This window comes from Lissotriton helveticus, chromosome 2_1 (genome assembly GCF_964261635.1).
Source record: "Lissotriton helveticus chromosome 2_1, aLisHel1.1, whole genome shotgun sequence".
NCBI classification, from domain to species: Eukaryota; Metazoa; Chordata; class Amphibia; order Caudata; family Salamandridae; genus Lissotriton; species Lissotriton helveticus.
Window position 1 is genome coordinate 68,622,261 of NC_136059.1, and position 25,087 is coordinate 68,647,347.

The 25,087-nt window shown below is 45.0% G+C and overlaps 1 protein-coding gene and 1 long non-coding RNA gene across 3 annotated transcripts in view; both read right to left on the reverse strand.

Annotated features, from left to right (window-relative positions):
- Positions 1 to 579: 579 nt before the first annotated feature.
- COX18 (cytochrome c oxidase assembly factor COX18) overlaps positions 580 to 25,087 on the reverse strand; it is a 38,272-nt gene continuing 13,764 nt past the window's right edge. Inside the window, exons 2-6 of one of the 2 annotated variants that reach the window (XM_078674476.1) lie at positions 15,946 to 16,046; positions 14,650 to 14,813; positions 4,816 to 4,937; positions 2,208 to 2,315; positions 580 to 804 (exon numbers count right to left, since the gene is read on the reverse strand). In XM_078674476.1, the coding sequence (XP_078530602.1) occupies positions 631 to 804; positions 2,208 to 2,315; positions 4,816 to 4,937; positions 14,650 to 14,813; positions 15,946 to 16,046 (669 nt within the window). In that variant the 3' untranslated portion in view covers positions 580 to 630. The remainder of the gene's footprint in view (positions 805 to 2,207; positions 2,316 to 4,815; positions 4,938 to 14,649; positions 14,814 to 15,945; positions 16,047 to 25,087) is intronic. The other variant, XM_078674477.1, reaches the window with a different exon arrangement.
- LOC144817715 (uncharacterized) lies at positions 2,417 to 3,580 on the reverse strand. Its single transcript, XR_013606945.1, has 4 exons — positions 3,497 to 3,580; positions 3,317 to 3,391; positions 3,169 to 3,226; positions 2,417 to 3,080 (listed from the first exon to the last, which is right to left on the reverse strand). It is a non-coding gene; the product is annotated as an uncharacterized LOC144817715 (long non-coding RNA).

A 25,087-nucleotide genomic window follows, 5' to 3' on the forward strand; every position in this document is an offset into this window, starting at 1 on the left:
TTCTTCAATGGAGGAAGTAGCGCCTCCATCACAGGCATTTGCAAGTCTGACAGACCGACTGGTCTAGTTTAAAGTGGCACTTACAGTCCCCATTTGTTCTTTTAACAAATATGCTGGAGTGAAGTGGAGTCTGAGAGGACCAATTACTTGATTCAGAGTATCTCTTATCCTGATAGAGTGCCCAATTTTATTCACGATTTGAAGTGAAACCACTCCTCATCAAATGCAGAAACTCAGTGCTTCTTTGCAAATTGAATATTTACACAGCACTCACTAACAGTCAATACAACCGTATTTTTGCATACCAAAAAAATAAGCATGCGATGAAAATTCAATATGTTGCATAATTCTAGTCTAAATGACAAAAGGAACTGAATCATATTTCATTATTAAATTTGAAGAGGATCTGCAGTAATGACTTAATGTGTTTGAAGGTAATTGTCAAACAACTTGCCCTGGATATTAAAACAAATTGTAGATGAAACATAATTAGTGCACTAGACATTATTTTAAATTTGGAGGCCACATAATTCGCCAACAGTGGTATCCCGACCAATACACAAGGAAAAAAAAGAAATCTGTTGAGATGGTTTATTAGGTTGCTTAAGTTGCTCCACTTTGGTGAAGGAATCATTTCTTTAAAAAATATTTTGTGTACAAAGCAGTGGCTATATCTTGGTACGGAGTGTCCGAGTCCGACTTGGTGCTGGGAATCCGGAATGCCTGGCGCAGTGTTGGAGAGCGGAGAAGAAGATTGTGTGCTAAACCCACACAACTGGAGGATAACCAGTACAACGCCATAGACTAGAAGAAGAGAGAATAATTGAAACAGGAGTCATTTCTCCGACAATATTGAGTACAAAATCTGTTTTGGATTCCTTCAACAAAAGGAAAGCTCCAACAGTCAAACAAACACAATAACGAGAGAGCTCACAAACGCACATTAAGAGGGTTCTCTAATAATAGCGACCTCGTGATTTTGTGGTGCAGTTCAGGCCCAACCAAAATAAATGCATCAATACTACACTCTGCCAGATAATTGGATAAAAAAGTCTAGCTGGTCGCTTTTGGAAATGTTTCATGCTGAAGAAGCAGACAGTTGGAAACAGCATTGGGTAGGACTGGTATCTCAGTAGTATCGCACAATGACATTGTCAGTTTGCTGCTTCATAGCAGATGATTTTAAATCACTCCTTTCACTAGGCCACTTTGGCTCTATAACCCAGCTGCTCACACTCTCCTAACTGTACATCTGAAACACCAGCTACTTGGGCCTGAGAGACCCTGCCACCTTTCAGTTGTCCACAACATGGAGCCCACATTTTTACCATACTTTTTGCCAACTTCAGGACCATCACACCTCCATGCTACCAAGACTCCTCTTTTCTAGTCCTGGTCTTTCCTTTCACAAGTCACTGTCTTCAGGTCTAATGTGTCAATAGGTTGAACAGGAATGAACCAAAACAACAAGTCTCAGAACGGACTAATGTGATGAATGAAACTCTACACTAAACAAAGATATATTCACAACAAGGCATCACGTGGCGACCGTAAATAGGTATTATCTAACAGGCAATGTAGAAGGACAACCCAACCCAACATTCCTTACCAACAAGCTTCCCTCAGTTGACAGCCCCCACAAGGTCCTTCAAAACCTGAACCAAAGACAATCCCTGCAGGACGAGGACATTAATTTAGTGTTGTGTCCCAATATGTCTGCAGCCAGCCATTCCCCACCCTAGTTGCATCTCCGTTAACTCCCTAAGACCAACTTCAAGGTATAGATCTATTAAAATCTATGGGAGTTCTAAAATACCAAAGCAACCCATGACCAATCCACATACGTTCAAGCACATAAATTACCAAAGGATTCAGCCAACCCAGCCAATCTTCCTCTGTGCCCACCCCTCCGGCCATCTCCCCTTATTCTCCCTCATCTGCAATACCCTACTTGGGATCCTGGATGCCGAAGATCCACCCATCAGACCAAGTGTACTAAATAGAGAGCCTTGGCTCCCGCTAACACACTATTAAAAGCAGCACCACTTTCCATGTGACATATTTAGCATGCAAGAAGAAACATAACACCCTTTCGATTCAGCATGAGGGTTCTACATGTTGCACTTAGTGGATACGCTATCTCAACAGGGTTTGATGGAATGATGCTAAAGGACAGTGCATCAAACTGACCCATCAGTGGTACTTACAGAAGGAACAGTGGCAGCGATGGGGATCATAGCTACAGAGACTGCACGGATGAAGTTGGTAACATACTTCTGAAATCTGGACAGCTCAATTTTTCTTATAGCAAACATCTGTAGAGAAAGAGACCATTGTTTTAGAAATGAGAAACAGCTGGTTGCCGGAAGAAGAATGGTTTCAAAGTTCAAAAGCGACAGAAATCCACGAACGCTAACACCACAAACTTCCGATAGACACCAATTGTACAATAACACATGTACATCAAACCCAACACTGATATGCCATAAAGTTGCCTATCACGTTGCCCACAACTGTGCCCACTACACACTTATTTATATAAATACTGGGTTTTTGTCCAACGGGGCCAGGCAGGACATAGAAATTCAAGTAATTCACAATCGCCTGGTCTCGAATTTAATGCTGTTTTTTAATTGTCAGCAAAATGTGAGCTTCAAATCAATTAGACAGCTCATGTTTTATTTCACTTATTTTAAACAGATTTCATATAAGACATTACTTCATTTCTTATACGAGGTTTTAACACATTCTAACAAATTGTAAACACATTGTGCTAAACAAATCATAATTCAAAACGATTCCATGCATATGAATAAATCATTACAATTCAATCTGTTATAAATAAACATCATGTAAAGGTACACCAGACTCAGTTATGTTTCAGTCCTGTCAGCTTATTTCTTAATGTATTTCAGGACTGATTTTCACCATAGGGCTTGTTTTGACCTAATGTGCCCAAATCGGACACCCTTTTGTTTTCTGCACTTGGCGAATGGAGCGACGAATCTGATCGGAAAAGCCGACGCGTTTCCAAACCCGGTCCAATTGTTCGGGTTTTTCCTCAGGGCAAACCTGGGTACCTGACGGGTTAAAAATTACAGTTTTAGTGCCTTCTCCTAATTCTCTTTTTGTATTGTTGTGCTGCAGCTTTATAGCGCACAGATTTACCTTAATGTTCCAGCGCCGCTTTGGCGTGTACACTCTTGATGTGGAGACTTTTTGTTCCCTGTGTTGGTGAAAAGGGACATGAAATGGTCTCCTTGTGTTTGACAAACTGGGCATTTCTTAAAACATATTTTGCGTACTCAGGACTTACTTGTGGTAGTTGATGCAGTGAACTCGTACTGCAGACCGATCCTACGTTAAGAGACGGTCTGGGGGAACCACCCTTCTGTTTGTAAATAATAAACTTGTTTTAATTACACCTGGAAGTCGGTTGTAGTTTACCAACAATCGAAATTACTTTAAAAGAACTTTAAATGAAGCGAGCTCTTACTTGTGTGTGCCGTAGTTATATCATATTGCTGTGTATCGGCGCGTCTTCGTTAATGAGTTCCTCTGCCGCCTTCATTGTTTCTAGCTGAAAGGGGTTTTAAAAGACTGTTATGAGCGCACGCATTTAACTGCGGACTTTAGTTAAAACTCTAGGGGCCGATTTGCAGCTCACCTTTTGTCTTGTGGTTTAACTCGGCAATGCTCGCTCCTGCTGATTAACGTTCCGCCATGTCTCTGCTGTGTGTCTGTGCGTGAATCGCCTTATGGGTCATGTGACTACACATATCCCTTTGGTTTCTGGGAGTTGTAGTTTGTAGGAGATCACTACGCTCGGATTTGCGGGTGGAACACAATAGTTTGGGGCTTTGTACTGCTTATACGATTTTGTATTTCAAGAGCCGGAAGTTTATCTCAAAAGTGCTGGTGCTGTGTACAGGGGGATCAGTAAATGTTCCTTTGGAGTTCTGAGAGTTCGTTCATTCCATCACTCACACAGTTGAACTTTAAAATCAAGTATGCTTCTCTTTGCAACAGTAATCTCTCCACATCCCCTCCTCGTGGAGGAGTCTTAATGCCGGACAGTACAGTCCACTTAAAATCCTTCTCACTATGGCCACTTTGCTGGAAGTGTTGTACCATCGGGGCCGTCAGTATGTTTTGTTTAATTCTAGATCGATGCTGTGCTAATCTTTGATTTATTTGCTGGGTCGTTTTCCCTATATAAAGTTTTGGGCAAGGGCAGGTGATTGCATAGACCAAATTTCTGACAATTAAAAAACAGCATTAAATTCGACACTACACACTTATGTCATACACTACATACAGTTCTTTAGACTGTCAAATACAAGTTTTCCCAAAACTACAAACCACCTAGAAACACAACAGAACTAGATAAATATCTTACAATCTAGGAAAACAATGTACAGAATATTTAACATGCATGGAAAGGCTCTACAGGAGATGCGCCTCCTCAGAGCGACTCATGGACAGACCAAGGGACCCTGTGAGCCAGGCCTATATAGGGTGGACATTTTGTGACTCAGGGCTTGTTAACCGCATCGCTGCGGCGGCTTTTCCCGCTGTGCGCGGTCATTTTCAAAATACCGCGTTACTTGACGAGCTCAGCTCGTCATGAGCGCACGGCAGGTTACGCTCATGACGAGCTGAGCTCGTCATCAGCCTGGAAGGGGTTAAGGAGACAAAAGTAGGTGGATGTTTTGTGTCCACCTGCCAGTGATGAAGATAGGGGTAGTATACTTGAACGCAAGGCACAAGAATTGAAAGCAATCTTCTGCATTGTGAGATTTTAAAAATAATCACCTCCACGATGAGTAAATTCAGGACTCCTAGCGAGATTGGAATAATCCACGTAGAATCTGGAAGAGTGAGATCAGGAAACCATAAGGTGCCGCCTTCTGCTAACTGCATCCGAACAGATTCAACTGTGAACCAAAAACAAGTATTCCACACTCTTATAGAAACACAATTATGCATAGAAGTGATTTCAGTAAGAGATGTACATCAGGTAACAGAAACAACTCTCATTAGAAATATATGTTCCATTTCAGTGTTGCATTGATTGCTCACACGTGAGCAAAAAAAGTTTAGGTCATTAAAATAAAATAGTTGATCTGCCATGCGACTGAGTTGACCCAAAATGTGTTTGAGTGTGATCAAAAGCTTTCAGACGTATCTTCAAAGTTTAACATTACAAGGGTCAAACATGGTAGGCGTGTCCCGCAGCAATGATAGGGAATCGAAATGTATTTGTCATTTAACATCTTCCTAGCAAATGAATGTAGCGATGATAAAGACCAAGGACCCGATTCACAAAGGTAACTTACACGCTTGAGTACGTTTACTACGTTTCGGTAGTCACAAAGTTGCAGTTTTGTAGTTAACTTTTGTACTGCAAAACCTTCCCATTTTAAATAATGGAGATAGTGGCTTGAAATAGAACCCTATAGGAATTAAAGTTAAAATAAATTATTTAAAACAGTGAAACATAAACATGATATATTAAGTATGCAAAAACTGTAAATATGTATTGAATTATAAAATATTTGATAATTTGAATTTCAAAAATAATGTAACAATTAGTACAAAAGTGTAAGTTACAACAAATGTGTAATTTGTGAAAACCGAAATAGTAAACTTACTCAAAAGTGCAGTTAAAAAAAAAGAAAGAAAAAAAAAAAATCAGGCCCATGCTGCGCTCTGTACTCTCTCGAAAAGCTTTTACTTTTTATGTCTTTCTACCGGGTTTCCCGAAACCACAAACCTGCAAAGAACATTCATTGACACAGATAACCTGGTCATATGGCCTAAAATAAAGAAATATCCAACAAGAACAACAAAGATTTAAAATAACGACTTGGTACCTGTACCTCCAAAACAGAAAACAAAGCTAAAGTGACAAAGTATAGCAAAAAAACAACTACAGATACCAGGCCAAAGAATTTGAGTTAATGATGAAAATCCTTTATGGCGGATGCCTGAAAGAAAGCGTTACAACAAATTCTGCCACTGAAAGTGTAACTTTGTGATTGGTTCTTGGTGAAACTGAAAGGAATAATGAATTTAAAGAAGACACTAATTGCATGGGATTTCCAGACAATGCTATAGTGTTATCTTGAAAGGTTTCCAGTCCTCTCAGTCTACTTTATTACTCATATATGGGTTCCCTCAGGAAGCGATAATTACGCAAGCGTGAATCATCCAATCATCAATGGTAATGATTACCACACATACAAGTTTATGGTTAGAAAATAATGGACATTCTCCTAAAAAGCATTTATTTGTACAATTTAAACATATTATACATGTAAAGCGTAATGCTAGCAGGCGGCTCCAAAAGATGAAATGTGAAAGCTGCAAGTCGTTTGTCTGAATCACACATAGTAGTGTCAGGGAAATATAGTACGTATTTACATGTAGGTGGCTACTACTGGTTTATATGCACAGAGGGCAGAGACGAATAATTTCCTCTGGGTATTGTAACTAAGGAGTACTGTCAGTTCATAATGTAGCAAGCCGACGCTTTATATAGTATACCAAAAAGAGGTATATTGTGCAAAGAGTCCAGATTTTCCCTCAGAAGTTGCAGGGGCCTGCTCTAGCAATCCCAAGGTGCTCTTCTGGGGGGTAGTGTGGTCGAGCAGCCTTCGACTCATCAGAGAGGAGTGTCAGACATCTGCAAAAGTCACAGTAAATAAATGATGCACAGGACTCCATAAGGAGATCCACACCAATCTATAAAAATAACTCTTATCTTTATATAAGTTTTGACACCAAGATAATCAAAATCAGGCAAGTACGTTTCGAGATAGAAATACTTTTAGGTTTCAAAAGTGACAGTGCAATTTTCAGAGGCGGCATAGTTATTGTATGGAAAAAAGACAAATACTGCATACAGGTACTTCACAGCGACGTGTGGGACCAATCTCCTGGACTTAAAAGTATGGGCAAGGTCCAAGGCAGCACCAACAGGTCACCTCAAGCATCACTGGGGTGGCTGGGTGCAGAGGTGCTTTTCAGCATCAGGCTCCCAATGTTATCTTATGGGGAAAAACATGTCCTGCATTCGGGCACTTCATGGCGACTTACAGGACAAATCCCCTAGCCTTAACCACTTCAGCGCTAATGACAAGGGTAACTCGTCATGGACTTTCCATTGATTTCAATGGAAAGTCAATGGAACACCTCGCACACCCTTAGCAGCCAAGTGGTTAAGGAGAGTATGGGGCACGGTCCAAGGCCACATCAACAAGTCACCTCAGGAGGCTCTGAGATGTCGGGGTGCAGAGGTGAGTTTCTGCGTTGGATGTCCAATGTTAGTCAAAGGGGATCGGTCAGGTCGGAAAGAGGCTACAGGTTTGGGCTGGGAAGCTAGTCAGTCTAAACCAGGGGTACTCATAGTACGGCCCGTGGGCCGCCAGCGGCCCGGCAAGCCTTCCCTGGCGGCCCGCGGACCTTGCAGACATCCTACCAGTGTTAAGAAAAATGTAAGAGTGTCCTGTGTCCGCAAACACTGCTGGTTGCAGCAGCGCTCTATGGGGCCGGGCGATTCTAGAGAAGGTCAGAGTGGAGCTGCAGGGGCTCTAAGAAGGGGCTAAGGAACAACAAAGCCTCATTAACAAGTAAGTGGTCTTTTAAGGACCTGTTAAGTACTCGGGTGCGGTGGGAAGCTGTCTCAGCCCCGGCTGACACGCACGCCAGGCGAGGTGGCAGCGGGAGGGAGAGGGGGGGAGAGGGAGGGAGAGGGAAGGGGGGGGGGAAGAGGCAGACAGGTGGGAGGGAGACAGAGAGTGACAGAGTGCTTTCCTCCAGTATTTCTGTAAACTATCGTTTGTTTTTTTCTAACTCGGGGCTCCACTACTACGCATTTTAATTACTGATTGCGTCCAGAAGGCAGGGTTAGAATGGAGGAAGCAGCCTATTAAGAAACAGTGAAGTCTGTGTTTGTACAACGTCCTGGAAGCGTGGCCACAAAACTGTCACACAGAAGCAGGAATTATAAGTAGCTCGTGAAGTGGGGTGTTTGACAGGTGTCGGGAGCAGCTAAGGGGGAGGGATCTGAGGTGAAGACAGCCACCCGAGGTGAGCCGGAGAGACCACCCCCGTGGAGGGAGCGGGGTTCTCGTCACAACCTTAATGGTGAATACAAGTGGGGGGGGGGGGAGAGGCAGCGGTCTGCTGAACCCCTCCCAAGAAAAGCTCGGGGAGAAACTTTTCCTTGGAGGGGTGGTTTCATCTACCGAAGACCCTCACAGGAAGAGCAACAGCGAGAAAGAACTATGTCCTGGATGGGGAGGGATTCTCGACAGCAAGAGACATTTCGCGGGAGAGTGAAGGCATCTGAGGGTGGGGAGATGTGAAAAAGCATCGGCTAACACCTCACCGTGCCGGGAAGGGGAGTGAGGGAAGGGGAGTGAGGGAAGGGGAGTGAGGGAAGGGGAGTGAGGGAAGGGGAGTGAGGGAAGGGGAGTGAGGGAAGGGGAGTGAGGGAAGGGGAGTGAGGGAAGGGGAGTGAGGGAAAGGGAGTGAGGGAAAGGGAGTGAGGGAAAGGGAGTGAGGGAAAGGGAGTGAGGGAAAGGGAGTGAGGGAAAGGGAGTGAGGGAAGGGGAGTGAGGGAAGGAGATGAAAGGAGAGGGAAGGGAGAGGGAGAAGGTAGGAGAGTGAGGGAGAGATAGATAGGGAGAGAGAGGGAGTGAGACAGAGGGAGACAGGGAGGGAGAGAGAGGGATGGAGCGAGGGAGGCAGAGAGAGATAGAGGGAGAGAGACAGAGAGAGGGGGAGAGAGAGAGAGAGAGATAGAGATGTGTGTATGCTGGGTCTGGTGGCTCAGTGGACGAAGGCGTCCGCTGCAGGGACCTTTGTTCAACCTCACGGTCACAGTTTTTTTGTTGCTCTAGCCTAGCCCCCTCCCCCACTGACCCGCCCCCACCGGTGCAGCCCTCGGACACAAACCACACTGTAAATTTGGCCCCCCGAGAGAAAGTTTGTGAGTACCCATTGTCTAAACCAACAGGGGGGAGTTCAGGCCTCATGATGCTTGGGTATGTGGGGACAGTTTTGGCCCACTTCCACTTGGTCCCGGGACGAAGGGTGCAGAGCCTTCTTGAGATGTCTGGATTTTCACAGCCGAGCCACTTGCAATCAAGGGGGCTGCACAAAGAGGCTGAAGGCGGCGTCTAAGAGTCCCCTCCTGGCAAACCCAAGGTGGTCTACTTCTCTGGAGAGCTGGGGGACAACGCTGGTACCGTTAGCCCACTTCAAATTGGGCTTGGAGCGACAGGTGTCGTGGGCTGGATGGAGTCCTCACAGTCCTTTCTTTGGTATCTGCAGGGTTCAGGGGAACAGCTCTGTTGCTCCACTGGAGTTCCTGAGTCTGGGCAACAGGGGAAAACAGGCCAGCAGGGTTGGCGCTCAGTCACTTGCTTCTTCCAAACGTCTGTCTTTTCACGGCTCTTCAGTCCTTCTAGGTCAGCAGAATCTGATTTCCTGATGGATAATGGATTTAGGGGTGTTGGGTTTGTGTGGGGTAGTAGCCAATGGGCTACTTACTCCTGTGGTCACTACGTCCCCTATGTGATCACTTCCTCTAGGATGTGGCCATAACCCTGTCCCAAAGTTCCTACGTTTGCCATCACAAAGATGGCTGACTTGATTTTCATACTCACTTCAGGTAGCCCACCTTAGTGATGTAACTAGCCTTAAGTTAAACACGCCACTCTAACTACAAATTTTCCCTCCTGTCCAGGCGCTAAATGGGTCCTGGACATAGGGGGGCATCCTCTCCTGTGAGAGAGCAGATTCGCATAACAACGTGGGCTCTTTGAAGCTCCCTGCCTTGGAATGCTAATTTGCAGGTCATCTGGTGGGAGGGAGTGTAAACACCCTCTGCTAGAGCAGGCTTTGTTCCTGACTTCATGAGAGCAAAGGCCCTCACCCGTTGGGGTCGGAACCTTGTCTGTTTTAAGCAGGTCGGCTAGGACCAGTCAAATCAGCACAGTAGTAATTAGTACGTTTTCAGGAGGCACCTCTAATGTGTCCTCTCGGTGCATGTATTAATAAATCTATCACTGGAATCAGTGTGGGTTTATTAATACGAAAGGTTTGATGCCAAACATCTCTAGTTACAGCAAAACCATCATGTAGCGTGGGAGCTCGTTTCCAACCAGTGTCCAGCATTTAAAATGGAATTTCTGTTCACTTGTACTGGCAGTAATTGAAATGTCTAGCACAGGGGCAGATCTGCTCATGCAGATATGCCCACACATGTAACATAATGAACCCTGTCTTAAGGCTGTAAGGTCGGCAGTAGGGGTGACTTACAAATATTACATGCAGTGTTAGGGGACATGGCACACAATGGTGTTATGTTGTGTTTTCACTTTTTTTAGCACTCTGATTAAGTGCCTCTTTTTTTTGCATGGTTAGCCGCCATTTTTTGCATGGTTTTGATGTGGTATCAAATGTAGCGCACAGGGTCCCTACCAACCAGGTCCCCTGAACCAGTGCTTCTTCCCCAAAAACAAATCCCCAATTGGTACTTCTACCCACTGTAAGCCCCTAGTAAATGGTACCCTAAGTACCTAGGGCTTGAGAGCTGAAGGTCTCTTGGGACCCGCTCACTGGGACCATGCCACTGCCCTTGCAATTTGCATGCTCCTGGGCGGAAGAAAACTACAAAGTCAACATGGCACTCTGACAGGGTGCCATGCAAGCTAACACTGCCTGAAGGCATAGGTAAGTAACCCCTATAGCAGGCTGCACAGCCCCGAGACAGGGTGCACTATACCACAGGTAAGGGCATATCTGCATGAGCAGATATGCCCCTGCAATATTGGGGTCCGTTTCCTAATAATGTAGGTGCCAGGGAAGCCGTAGTGTACACATGGGCTGGAAACTCAACAACTCAGGTTCCACAGCACCATGATGGCTTTACTGAACACAGGAGTGTTTGGTACCAAACTGCTCCTTACAATAAATCCATCCTGATGCCAGTGTAGGATTTATTGGACCAAGTACTCAGAGGTGCCGCCTGAAAACCTACCAACCCTGGTATGGTCTCTGACCGGCTGCAGGCAGAGAGCCGCCATCAGACATGTTTCTGAACCCCTGGGTAAAGAGCCCCGCTCTCTGGGACAAGAAACAATGCACATCAAGGGCTGAGGTGTCATACATCCTTCTGCAGGATGGACCAGTGCTTGAAGATGGAAACTTCAAAGAACTGCTGCCTTTGAAATGCGGCGCCCAGCCTCTGCTATTTTCAGCAGATGGCAGCCCCTGGTTTACATCCCCACCTTGTGCGTGAAAAATCCCACAGAATAGGAGGTGTGCCAACCTCTGTCAAGCCCACCCAAGGTGGGGGAGGTAAGATGAAGCACAACTTTGTCCTCGCCATCTTGTAGATGGAGACCCCTCCAATCAGGGCTAGGCCTATGCCCCCCCTCAAACAGGAGAGTGGCAGGACAGAGGGTGTAGTCACTACATGTAAGGTGCCCATTTGCCTTTTCTGCTTCTCCCCTAAAACTCCTCCTAAATTTCATATTTAGGTGGCTCCCCCAAATCTAGAAACAAGACCTGCAACAATCTACGAAGAAAGAAGACAACACTGCAGAGACAACTGAAGGAGACAACTGCCTTGGCCCCAGCCCCCGCGACTGGTCTCGAGCTACTGCCAACCTGCAATCTGTCTTACAGTCAGCAAGCTCTGAAACCCTGGGAGGACTGCTGCCTTCAAAAAACGCTCTAATCTCCTGTGGACAGCTAACCTGTCCAGAAGAAACCTACTCCAAGGACTCCGGATACATGCCAATCCATGTCTTCTGCCCACTCTGCACCCGTATGCTCACGGCCTGAGTCTGAGTGGCTCACCTGTGCAGTGAAGTCTGCCCCAGCAATCCTGAACTCCTGTCTAGTGTTGGCTGACCTATCCTACCCTCAACCAAGGCGCCTGCAGTGTGAATCCAGAGGCTTTCCACGGCTGGCTCCGGTAAAAAGACTCCGACGTCCAAAGACATCCCTGGACCCGAACCCCTGGGCCTTGGTGAGCTAAACAGATGGTGCCCCTACATCTCTACTTACCTCTGCTGTCGTTGGTCTTCCTCCTGCAGCGTCCGGTGACATGCCTGCAGCCTCTTTGATGAAAGAAGAATCCCCATTGAAAAGCATTGGGCTCCCGATGGCGAAATTTCACCCTGCACCCGGCCACCCCTGTGCCACTGATGGTTTATACTTGGTTGGTTCTACTTTGTGGCCCCCCCTGTGCTTGACTTAACTGCCAAAGCTCGGCCCCTGCAACCTATTTACTTACCTGCAGGCAGTGTGGCTCCAGCCCCCGTCTCCATCCAAACTCAGGTTTTGACCTCTGCAACCAGGTGCCACTTGCGCTGGTGGTGCAGTTTTGGTACTCACAGACCCATGGCCCTTGCAGACTTTTGGATCAGAAGACTGGGATTGTAAGTGCAGTAACTTAACTGTTTAACAGCGATATTGTTTTCACCATAGGATAACACCGGACTGTGTTAAAAAGCTTTTAAGTGTCAATTTTTTAAAGTGAAAATTATTTTTTATTTAAAAAGTTCTTACCTTATTATGAAGACCTTGGTCTTAAAATTAAATACAAAGTCTAATTTTCTAAGATTGATCTGGTTCTCCTACTTGAATCGTGTCTCCATTATTGATCACAGTTGTGCAATAAATGTCTTACACTTGTGATAGGCCTAAGGCTGCTCGCCCACACTTCCACTAATGGAGCACTTTGGGCTGTACATTGAGCCCCGTACACATTTGGAGAACCACTGGACTCTGTGCACGGTATTATCACCTAGTGGCAATATCACATACAGAGCCAGCTTCCTACAAGCACCTTGCCACGCTGCCTGCGGTGGCAGTCTGTAAGAGTTTGGTGCTGGGTGCCCTTAGAGTGGTGCAAGATATGCTGCAGCTCTTAGGGACGCGCTTTAGTCCCTATGCCCTAGGTACCAGGGGTAACACTCACTAGGGACTTACAGAGGTGCTTGAGGCCTGGTCACTTGGGGGGGGATCAAGTGACCAGTTGTCTTGTTTTGGGGGAAGAACACTGGCATTGGGGACATGGTGAGCAGGAATCCAGGGCACTTCAGCTAAAGTTGCATCAAATACCAGGCAAAAAGTGGAGGGATTACTGCAACAAGAACCCAGTTTACTACAATAATCATCAAGGGAAAGGCACAGCAGCGGTGTCTTAATGTCCCAACTGGCCGGCTGGATCTCTACCAAACAGTAAACAGCCTTTACTTCGCATGCTAAACAACGCATGCCATAACAACGCGGTTGTTACAACGACCGCGTTATTTCACATACAGTTACAAAAAAACGACTTGCGTTAGGGGGAAGAAGCTGTTGGATTTAAAATCCAACACCTTCCCTAGTGTCCGCACAGACTGGAGTTGGAATAATACATTTTACTATTCCAACATCCAGTGCCCCCTAAAAGCAAGTCGTGGTTCCGACTTGCATTGAAACGGTATGCGAAATAACGCGGTCATTGTAACTACCGCGTTGTTAAGGCATGTGTTATGGAATGCGAAAAAAAAAGGCCTATAGTCCTATACCAAACGGAAAGCAAAACTCCATGTTACTTTTTCTGCACATCCAGGGCATTCTGGGGCTTCCTTCCTCTTCTGCCTGGATCTACACTGCTTGCACCCATTTTCTTTGCATTCATTGCACTTCAGGGATACATTCTTTGCCCTCTGTTTTCATTGACATTGGGACACCATCTGGGAGCTCTCTCTTGTGATGCCTGCCACAGGGCAAACCGTTGAGCATTATGCTTTAGATATCATATCTGCTCTGCAGCTTCAATTTGCTTATTGGCTTCCCACTCGCCTTGCCCTTCCACACATAATCAAAGGATTCTGGCATTGTTAACTTTTACACTGTCTCGACACTGATCTGATGAAAACCCCATCACGTTTGTTTGGGGGCGGGTCCAAAGATTGGCATATTGAGGATTATGGGCTGCCAATGTGCTTTAGTGTACGTACCGCATTAAGTTGGCAACCTATAGGTCTATTGACACTGCTTTAAATTGCAGTGTAAAAGTGGAGAAGTGTGGCTCAGGGGTTAGAGGCAGCAGACCCGGAAGCTGAGATCGGTCCTGGACCAGGGTTCAATTCCCCGCCTCGGCGGGTCTTGGGCTAAAAATTCCACGGACTCGATAATTCTCGCCCCGGTGCCTCCTCGACTCACGGGTTCACACTCTGCGACTCTGGGCAATAGCTTGCTTAATCTCCACAACGGCCCCTCGCGGCGGGATGCCTGACTTTCACCTTGTGGATACCCTGCTATCTCACAGGGGAATACCAGGACGGGTTCCCTAAGCAAGCGCCGGGAAACCCACTGCGGGTAGCTGTGCGCTACATAAGCTCAACTACAATGCCTGCGAGTACCATGGGATACACTTGGTATCCATGAGCCGAAGGTGCCTTAGAAATGTTCAAATGTTACCTTTTATTCATTAAATGAAGCTAGATCATACTCCACATCACATCTTACAAACCTAAAATAGCCAACACAGCATCAAAATGATTTCAAGTGAAGTATTATTTAAAGCCTGATGTGCGAAGGCTTACCAGTGCAGTCGTTTTCATTACAGCTTACCTCCAAAGCTAGCAGTAGGAATGCTGAAGTTCCTGAGGGCCAAAGAAACAAAGACCCACATTGGGATCTGAATCCAGATCAGGAGGCTGGCCTTGAATGGATGACAGTTATCGCGGACGTACAAACCAGATATGATCCTTCGGAGATTTTTCCTGAAATGGAACCTAAAAGAAATGCAAAATGGTCGAACTGTGAAATAGCTCACTATTTATACTTATTTCAGAGACACACAAAAGTTTTAGAAACGCATCACTGTAAACAAACAAAACAAAAAAGATCTGTTTTAGGAAAACTTATGAAATTTGAAAAGCTGTTATAACACAAAGCTTTATCCCTGCCACACAGTTGGTCGGCCACCCAAGTTGTCACGTGAGAGTAGACAGCCTCTGTAAACCACACTCACATTAGGTGTATGGCAAACATCGGAGCAAACAGAAATACGTATGAATGAGCAGGATGCAATAGGTTTAGTGAGATAAAAGTAAAGATTCTAATAACTGTACAATTTCTAGTTAGTTGGGGGATCCGGACATTCTCTAGATAGTTGGAGGATCTGAGATTAGGCTGGTCAGGCAGCAATAAGACCCGGCAGGCAGTTCACCCATGGAAATCTAGCAACTAAGTCACAATCTCGGCAAGCCCTCGTAAAAGTACAACCCTATGCACACGTAGTGAGCTAACGGCAGGAGAGATAAGGCTCCTAGCAAGGTGTTGGTAGAAACACTGACTGTATCGTTAACAATAAGATTAGTCCACATGCAGTAAAGTACTTCTTTATCATGCCATCACTTCAGTAGAACAAGTGGTTTGAATATGTTGAAGACAAAGCATAAATAAAAATAAATTGAGACATTTCAGAACAAACACCTACAGAACCAAAGGCACACATTAGCAGAATGAGGTGACAGAATTATATGTTCTCAAACTCACATAAAAGAAGTCAGGACCCATTAGCTCAGCTTTGACCTTTAGTAAGCTGCTCAGGGTTGTCTTAAGCAATTGAGGTGTCTTGGAATAGTAATCACAAGTACAAGCCTTTGTTGTAAAGGTCTCTACTGGATACTGGACACTAGATTAGAACACCATTACATTATTTAAAAATAGAAAAGAAACCCCAATCATTAATGAGACTTGTGGTTAGGAAAAAGCAAGACAATGTGTTGCATCGGGATATGAATGCACTCGACATCTAATGCAGAAGGCCTTTAGAGAACAAGCCAGGCAGCACCGGATGAAAACACAACAGGTGCTCTTTCCAGAAGACCATTTTAAAGTACAAAGGAGTTACTCACTTACTTTGCAACTTTCTCAGACCAGCCCTTCTGTTTTCCATACACAGACACTTCATAGCGGAGTTGCTTGGCTAATTTGTCTATCTCAGACTGCAACTTTTCCACCTAACTAGAGAAAGAGAAGATTTTATAGGCAATCATTTAGATGTAGATTTTGATAAGCTATATTGTTAGAACAAGTATTATGTCTACCACGTAGAAAAATGGTACACATTTCCCAAACCCAGCACCAATACAGTAATTCGAAATACATGACATTTGTGTTGAGTATGCCAATTTGAATGAAAAATGTGTTGGATTTGTCAGGATGTTCATCGTCGAGGTATGGATGAGCGTTCAAGAGGCAGATCCAAATGACTGCTAAAGCACCTAGAGAAACACAATTCTGATTACACTTCACAATGAGACTCTAAAAGAGTGGAGTACTACCCAGTGATTTAAGCGGTCTGAGAAGATGGACCCGAATATATATATATATATATATATATATATATATATATATATATATATATATATATCTTGCTCAAGTTTTTCCCCGTTACAGGGACACAAACAACAGCACCCGTCTTGAGAGTGACTCGGTATCTGGTGCTTGTGGAGCAGCTATATATATATATATATATATATATATATATATATATATATATATATATATATATATATATATATATGAACAACCAATCCTGCTTCCTCAGAACCAACCAACGAAGTAGGCACGGACACGAGGCTGTAAGAATATGGCTTCTTTAATGGATCAGGTCACCCTCAACCCGGAGACACGAGAGACGCGTTTCACCTGCACAGCAGGCTTTGTCAATCTTATATATATATATATATATATTACCTACTGGCGGTCGCCAGTAGGTATATATAGTTAGGATTTTTTCTCTATGGGTTTTTTGAAAATTCTATGTCTAATAACTTTGGCGTTTGTGGACGGAATTGGCTGAAATTTTCAGGAAAATGGCACATTTTGTTTCTGAGCAGCCCTTGAAAATTTGGGGGGGGTTTGTCCAGTGGGGGCCGAGAAAAAAGGGGGGTCCCAAAACGTGTTTTTAACATTGAGTTTTCCATAGGGCGGTTGGCCTCACTTTTAGCCCGAACGGCTGAATGGATTTGCACGAAACTTGGCAAAATTGTAGGGACTGGTAGCCCGATGTGCCTTTTGTAGGTCTCAATATATGTGCTCCAGTGGATTTTGAGAAATTAACGTTTAAAAAAAGATATATATCTGTAACAGCGGACCGGGCAGCGCTCTGGTTCGCGGACTTTTCGCGCAACGGAGCTTTGTGAAGCGAAGCGGATTGGTTCTCCGGCGTCTGTCAACATTCCAAACAGTCCGTAGCGGCCGCCATCTTGTCTCTCGGTAGGATCGAGAGACAAGAGGAGGCCGAAGCGAAGGGGCAAATGACCATAAGGGGGCATAGTACATTGTCGCTCACCCCCTAGGTTTGATGTGGAGGTTTTAAAAGGGCCCCGCGGGGCAAAAAAAAATAAAAATAATAATAATCGAACAGCTGAATGGATTTGCACGAAACTTGGCAAAATTGTAGGGACTGGTAGCCCGATGTGCCTTTGCTAGATCTCAATATATGTGCTCCAGTGGATTTTGAGAAATTAACGTTCAAAAAAAAGGTATACATCTGTAACAGCGCACCGCTTCGCGTACTTTTCGCGTTACGGAGCTTTGCGAAGCGAAGCTGATTGGCTCTCCGGTGTCTGTAAACATTCCAAACAGTCCGTAGCGGCCGCCATCTTGTCTCTCGGTAGGATCGAACAGCTGAATGGATTTGCACGAAACTTGGCAAAATTGTAGGGACTGGTAGCCCGATGTGCCTTTGCTAGGTCTCAATATATGTGCTTCAGTGCATTTTGAGAAATTAACGTTCAGAAACAAGATATATATCTGTAACAGCGCTCCGCTTCGCGGAGATAAAATTATATGTGTATTACCTAGCTGTTGCTAACACCAGTTAGCGACGGCTAGTAGAAGATAGCGACCATCTTGGGCCCCACTTTGCATGTGAGTGATATTTATCACTAATGACATGCAAAGTGGGCATGCCAAGATGTTAGCGACTGGAAACAGTCGCTAACATCGCTATCTCCTATTATCAACTTTTGGAAATATTCGAGATAAGGGCGAATATCTCTAAAAGCTACCACCTGCCCTGAGCAGTTCTTAGCCATGTTATCCAATGGGAGGTGGATAACATGGCTAAGAGCATTAGCTCGGTAATGCATGAATATCGCTGAGTTTTCAGCGATATTAATGCATTGCGGTCGTTTTTTATCGTATTTCCGATAAACCTTGATAATAGCAAGGTTTATCTGCGATAATTTCTGACGGTAAAAAAATCGTTGCTAAGCATCGTTAGGGATAAATATCGCTTAACTTTGGTAATATGCCCCAACGTCTGTTAACGTTCGATTCGAAGGAAATCAGGAAGTGTTGAAAAACATTGTCTGCGCCATCTTGTCTTTTTTCAAATGCCACACTTTTGTCGTGCACGGCAGCCATTTTAGATGCCTTGACCAGACCCACTCTGTGCACGCTGTCGATCCTTAGCATGGCTCCCCACCCTCGCAAACATCTCCCCCAGGCAGTGGTCACCCCCGCTCTCTGTCTTATGCATGGGTAATAAACCTCCCCCATCTGCGCTGCTGTTCCCTGAGAATCACACCCTGTGCCCGCCCGACACCTCCCTTTCGCCCTATTCACTACCGCACCCTCTGACACTCCTTTTCCTCTGTGTCCGATTGTCCAGGCTGGTCCTAGGGTATCAGCTAGCCCTGCAGATGTAGTTTATGGCCACAGCTGTAAAGAATCACCCCTCTTCAAAGGAGTTATAGTAGATCAAGGCCCACACTCGATGAGATTCGTCACAGCAGAAGCGTTGCTATTATCTGAAAACCATCCTGTATTGTGATTGGGGAGGGGACCGAGCCTGAAGCGGAAGATTCCAGGGATGACTGTTTGTACATCAAAGTTTTTACAATTATGTGTCACATTAAAAATATATAGCACTCCGACAAAGTAGTAAGATTATAAAACTTTAATAATTTATAAATATATACAAGAAAACAAAAATAGTAATAACATATAAACATTTTTAGGGAAAAACAACGAAGTAGCGGTCGGCTGTGCGAATAGTCCCAACGCAGCACAACGTCCAGATTTCCGGCGTGGGGCGTCGCGGGGGGTGGGTCATCAGTAGCAAACTGTTGTGCGAATAGTTCCAAGGCAGCAGAACGCGTTGAAATCTAGATGACACGAAAGTGATGTCTAGTAAGTTGCCACCCAGCAAATAACGGCATGGGGCGTCGCGGGGGGTGGGTCATCAGTAGCAAAATGTTGCGCGAATAGTTCCAAGGCAGCAGAACGATGGCACCAAGGTGATGTCCAGTAAGTTGCCGCACTGGTTTTGGTATCCTACAATGCTGCTCCGAATAACGGCGTGGAGCGCCCCGGGGGAGGCGGCGTGAACGGGCCTCTCCAGGTGGAGTGTCATCTGTTGTAGTGGGGCGCCCCTTTACCGTTTCAGTTGCCATTCCGTCCGTTTTTGGTCCACTGTGTCAAAAGCCGCAATTCAGCTGAGTTGCGCCCACTCTTGCGGTGCAGCGATAGGCGGCTGTCACAGGACTCTCAAAATGGCGGCAGGCTGTTTCCTTTTTGGGCCTGGTCCACTGAAATGGCCCTGGGACACCTTGGAAATCGGACGCTTGTCTGCTAGGTCTTGGACCTCATTCTCGAAAGCGTCCCCTCCGCCTTGAGAATTCATCAAAAGTTTTGGGGGCTCCGACTCCTGCAGGCTTCTGGTGGGGAGCGGCTGCCATGATTGCTCGCGGAATGACCACGACTGAGCTACGAGATGGTGGTGCTTTCATGCTGACGCCAGCTTCAGTCTGAAACATCCAGAAACAAGGTGGGGCTTTCATCGTTTGGGGAAAAAAAAAAAGTTTTCATCCTATGAAAAGTGTTGTTTTTAGGTCACATGATCAAGCCTTCCATCATTACGAAACCAAAAGTAAAATGAACCAATGAAAAGTTTTATAAACAAGTCACATGACCTGTTATGCGGCATAGGGTGTAAAATTAGGAGAAAATACGTTGGCACGTGAGGCGGCGTCAGTAGCGGACCGATGTGCGAATAGGCCGAAGGCAACACAACGCGCCAAGATCTGGATGGCACCGAGGTGGTGTCCAGCAAGTTGCAGCACTGGTGTGGCCATCCTACAATGCTGAAAGTCGGCGTGGGGCGCCCCGTTGGCCTGTGAGTTTGCGTCAGTAGCGGACCGATGTGCGAATAGGCCGAAGGCAGCACAACGCGCCAAGATCCGGATGGCACCGAGGTGGTGTCTAGTAAGTTGTCGCACTGGTGTGGCCATCCAACAATGCTGAAAGTCGGCGTGGGGCGCCCCGTTGGCCTGTGAGTTTGCGTCAGTAGCGGACCGATGTGCGAATAGGCCGAAGGCAGCACAACGCGCCAAGATCCGGATGGCACCGAGGTGGTGTCTAGTAAGTTGCCGCACTGGTGTGGCCATCCTACAATGCTGAAAGTCGGCGTGGGGCGCCCCGTTGGCCTGTGAGTTTGCGTCAGTAGCGGACCGATGTGCGAATAGGTCGAAGGCAGCACAACGCGCCAAGATCCGGATGGCACCGAGGTGGTGTCTAGTAAGTTGTCGCACTTCTGTGGCCATCCTACAATGTTGAAAGTCGGCGTGGGGCGCCCCGTTGGCCTGTGAGATGGCGTCAGTAGCGGACCGATGTGCGAATGGGGCCAAAGGCAGCGCAACAATATTTTCTGATTTGAAGACACCACAAGGCGCTGAGATGCCAAGATCCGGATGGCACCGAGGTGGTGTCTAGCAAGTTGTGGCACTGGTGTGGCCATCGTACAATGGTAAAAGTCGGCGTGGGGCGCCCTGTTGGCCTGTGAGATGGTGTCAGTAGCGGACTGATGTGTGAATGGGGCCAAAGGCAGCGCAACAATATTTTCTACTATATTTTCGGAGTAGAAGACACCACAAGGCGCTGAGATGCCAAGATTCGGATGGCACCGAGGTGATGTGTAAGTTGCGGACGGATGTGCGAATGGGGCCAAAGGCAGCTCAACAATATTTTCTGAAGAGAATACACCACAAGGCGCTGAGATGCCAAGATCCGGATGGCACCGAGGTGATGTCTAAGTTGCGGACCGATGTGCGAATGGGGCCAAAGGTAGCGTAACAATATTTTCTGTATGGAAGATACCACTAGGCGTTGAGATGCCAAGATTCGGATGGCACCGAGGTGATGTCTAGCAAGTTGGTGTGGTCATCCTACAATGCTGAAACTCGGCGTGGGTCACCCCATTAGCCTGTGAGATGGCGTCAGTAGCGGACCGATGTGCGAATAGGCCGAAGGCAGCACAACGCGCCAAGATCCGGATGTCACCGTGGTGGTTTCATAGTTGAGAGGCACTTCATCTGCAGTGGGGCGCCGAGATCCGGATGGCACCGAGGTGATGTCTAGCAAGTTGCTGTACTTGTGTGGTCATCCTACAATGCTGAAACTCGGCGTGGGTCGCCCCATTAGCCTGTGAGATAGCTGTTCTTTGGATTTGGGCCTGGTCCACTAAAATGGCCCTGGGACACCTAAGAACTCGAACGCTCGATTTTTTTTTCCTTTCCTGTACATGCAAAAAAAGGTAAATGCCCGGTATGTTACACGCTTCATCTGCCACGATGAACTCTCCAGAGGAACCGAAAAAATATATAGTTGTGGTAACTATACCATGCATCGTCATATGGAGAGGTGGCACCAATTAATTATAGTGCTGCATAAAAGAGAGATTTGGAGGAGAACCCCTGACCTGCTAGTACATTCATCAAAGAAGTGGCACTGAGAGCTTCAGAGGCAAGGGAAACGGTCCCAAATATTTAGAAGAACTTTGGAAAGATTAAAATGACATGTTTAGATTGTGGTAAATTAATTTCATGTGGGCAGATGAGTGTTACTCTAATAAATACAGCATATGAACATCATCATAGTCGATGGTTGGTAGAGACATTTTGACTATATCCTGGACCTGCCCGTCCTCGCCCAAAATGGCGCCGGAATAAATGGGACTCGTAACTCCTTGTTGTGTACTGGTTGCAGAACCTTGAAATCACGAGATACGTATGCAGTTTTGAAGCATATGGCGGGCGGGGACGAGAATTGATTGAATATTTCGACATCCCTATTGATATTAAGTTCTGATGTGTTATTGATTACTGTACTGTTGAAAATTCGAATTAACGTCACCCATGGTACTTGCCCGCAAATGTATATCTAGATAATTTTATTGTAACTGGCCCTGTCGTATTTTAATTATAAAATGTACGTCCACCGATTCCGTAACTGTTAGACACCTTAGTTTTTGCAACCTAATGGCCCGCCCGTTACGTTCCTCTACAGTGTAAATGTCTATTCATCATATACGATTACAGTTTGCTCCGTGGCAGGCCCACGTGGTTATAGGCTCGTATTTGTATAATGAAATTTTCACAATAAAGGTTTTTAAAAGAAAACATGGTAGTAGTGTATACATTGGTAAAGTTTTTAATAATAGTCACTGTTTTAGAATCATTAAAAGGCAAGTGAAATAAAGCAGACCAATTACATGAAGGGTAAAAGGTATAATACGAAGGAACGCAGTAAAGATAAATGGTCAAGGGCTGTTGTGTTTTCTATTCCTGCAACATAAAGTGATCGATAAGAATCTCATATTCAGGCGTATCGGCGACTAAGACAGCAGGTCGACCCTCTTTTGCTCAACGGCTCCGTCATGGGACGAAGAAACGCTCTTTTTCTCGAAAAAAGAATATATTTTACTTGCAGGACAGTTGTAAAATTTCCGGGAAAGTACATTAGCCTGGAACATTATAACATATATTTAAGAGAAAATAATGTTCGGAAGTAATTAAAAGCGTAATTTTTAGGTGATATGACCAAGGCTTTCATCATTAGAATAAGAAAAGTAAAATGAACCAATGAAAAGTTTTATTAACAAGTCACATGACTTGTTATGCTTACGTTACGCGCTGCGCGCCCCGGATGACTTCCGGATGCGCTAACGCGGCGCGTCATATGACGCATTACGCGACAACGCAGGTCCAGAATATAGTCAAAATGTCTCCACCAACCAGCGGTCGAAACACAACCCCTTTCAGCAGGCTAAATAGTTCTGTTAAATGACATCAGAAAGGACAGGCAACAAGAACCATCAGTCAAAGAGGGGAGGGCTAGTTCTTCTCTACCGGGTTACATTGGGGCGCTACCGGAACTGATCGAATTGGTAGTCTACAGTGTTTCTGGATGTTTCAGACCGAAGCTGGGGTTAGCATGAGAGCAGCACCATTTCGTAGCTCCGTTGTGGCCATTCCGCAACCAATCATGGCAGCCGCTCTTTATCGTTATTTTGGGCGGGGTGGGTGGCGGAGCCGAGCTGTTTTGCAGCCATCATTGTGTGGAGTTCAGTTCATCTCACTAGTTTTGTATTTGTCATGAGGGGTTGTTCCTAATGTTTCTATTTTAGCGAGGTCAAAAAGAGATCCCATTAGTGGCCTACTGATTTTGCTCGATTCCTTTTCTTTTTTTTTTACACGATTTTTCGTTATCTGCAAAGACTAAACAGAGTATTGCGACTCTGTGTTTGTTTGTAAATAGAGAATGAACCAAAGAGAACTAATTCTAAAACAGTAAATACTTGGATAACAATCAATCAAATGGAGAGAGAAGCAGGCACGACGGATTACAACGGGGGCAAAGGCCTGCGTTAACTACCTTTCACTATCTGCAAAGAGAGAGTACTCCTAATAGAAATGAGGGGGGGGGGGCACCATTCAAAGCAGATCCGTGTGCATAAACACGAAAATGTTTTCACTTACCACGTACTTGACATTCGACAGCTTATGATATTTGCTATTAAAAAACCATTGAAATTCACTGAAAAAACCATAGGTTATAGACCATATATAGTTAGGAATTAGCATTTACAAAACCTTGAAAATTCACTGAAAAAACCATAGGTTATACACCATATATAGTTAGGAATTAGCATTTAAAAAACCTTATTTTACTCACACAAAACCATTGAAATTCCATATATAGTTAGTTGCACTAACTATATATCGCGCACCCGCAATCCACTGCTGATCATGTCACATATTACATCATTCATGACATGGTCAGTGACATCACTGATGACATCACTGATGACATCTCAAATGACATCACTGATGAGATCACTGATGACATCTCATTTGACATCAATGACCACATCACTGATGATATCATTCATGTGACAATACAATGCATCTCCTCACGTTTTAATATAACCTCTGTTTCACCCAGTGTTAAATACAGAGTATAATTTTTGAAACCATTGACACACCAATACTAGTTACTACATACGTACTCACTGATTCCTACGTCTACACACACATTCACTCATTCACCCATACAATCATTCATATATACAATCACTCATCTTTACAACACTATCATATGCACTCATACACCTATACAGACACTTACACTCTGCCACTCATCCATGGAGTTACTCACACACCTAGTCAGTCCTGTAAAGAATCAATCACACTTCCATTTTCTTGTCTATACAGTTAAACATAGAGCACCTTACATTTTCAAACATATACTAACACATATTTACTTTCTTATACAATCATTGATACAAGTACACATTGATCTGCACAGTCACACACCTCCCAGCCAGCCACACACACACTCAGTCTCCTATACAAATACTTGGACAATCAATCAATAACCCATATAGTTAATCATATAGCTACTGATCAACACATGCAGCAGTTTACAGAACAACAGACATAATGATGCACAAATTAAGACAGTTTACTCACTAACCCATGCACTCAGTGAGACACATTTAATCACTCACTCATACATTCAGTCATGCACCTACTAAATCCTTCGTCCAGACACTTATACATCTACTCATTCTTCAATATGTAAAACATATTTAAACTTTACAGAAACACACAGTCACTGGATGATGTCATCAGTGATCTCATCAGTGATGTCATTTGAGATGTCATCAGTGATGTCATTTGAGATGTCATTTGAGATGTCATTTGAGATG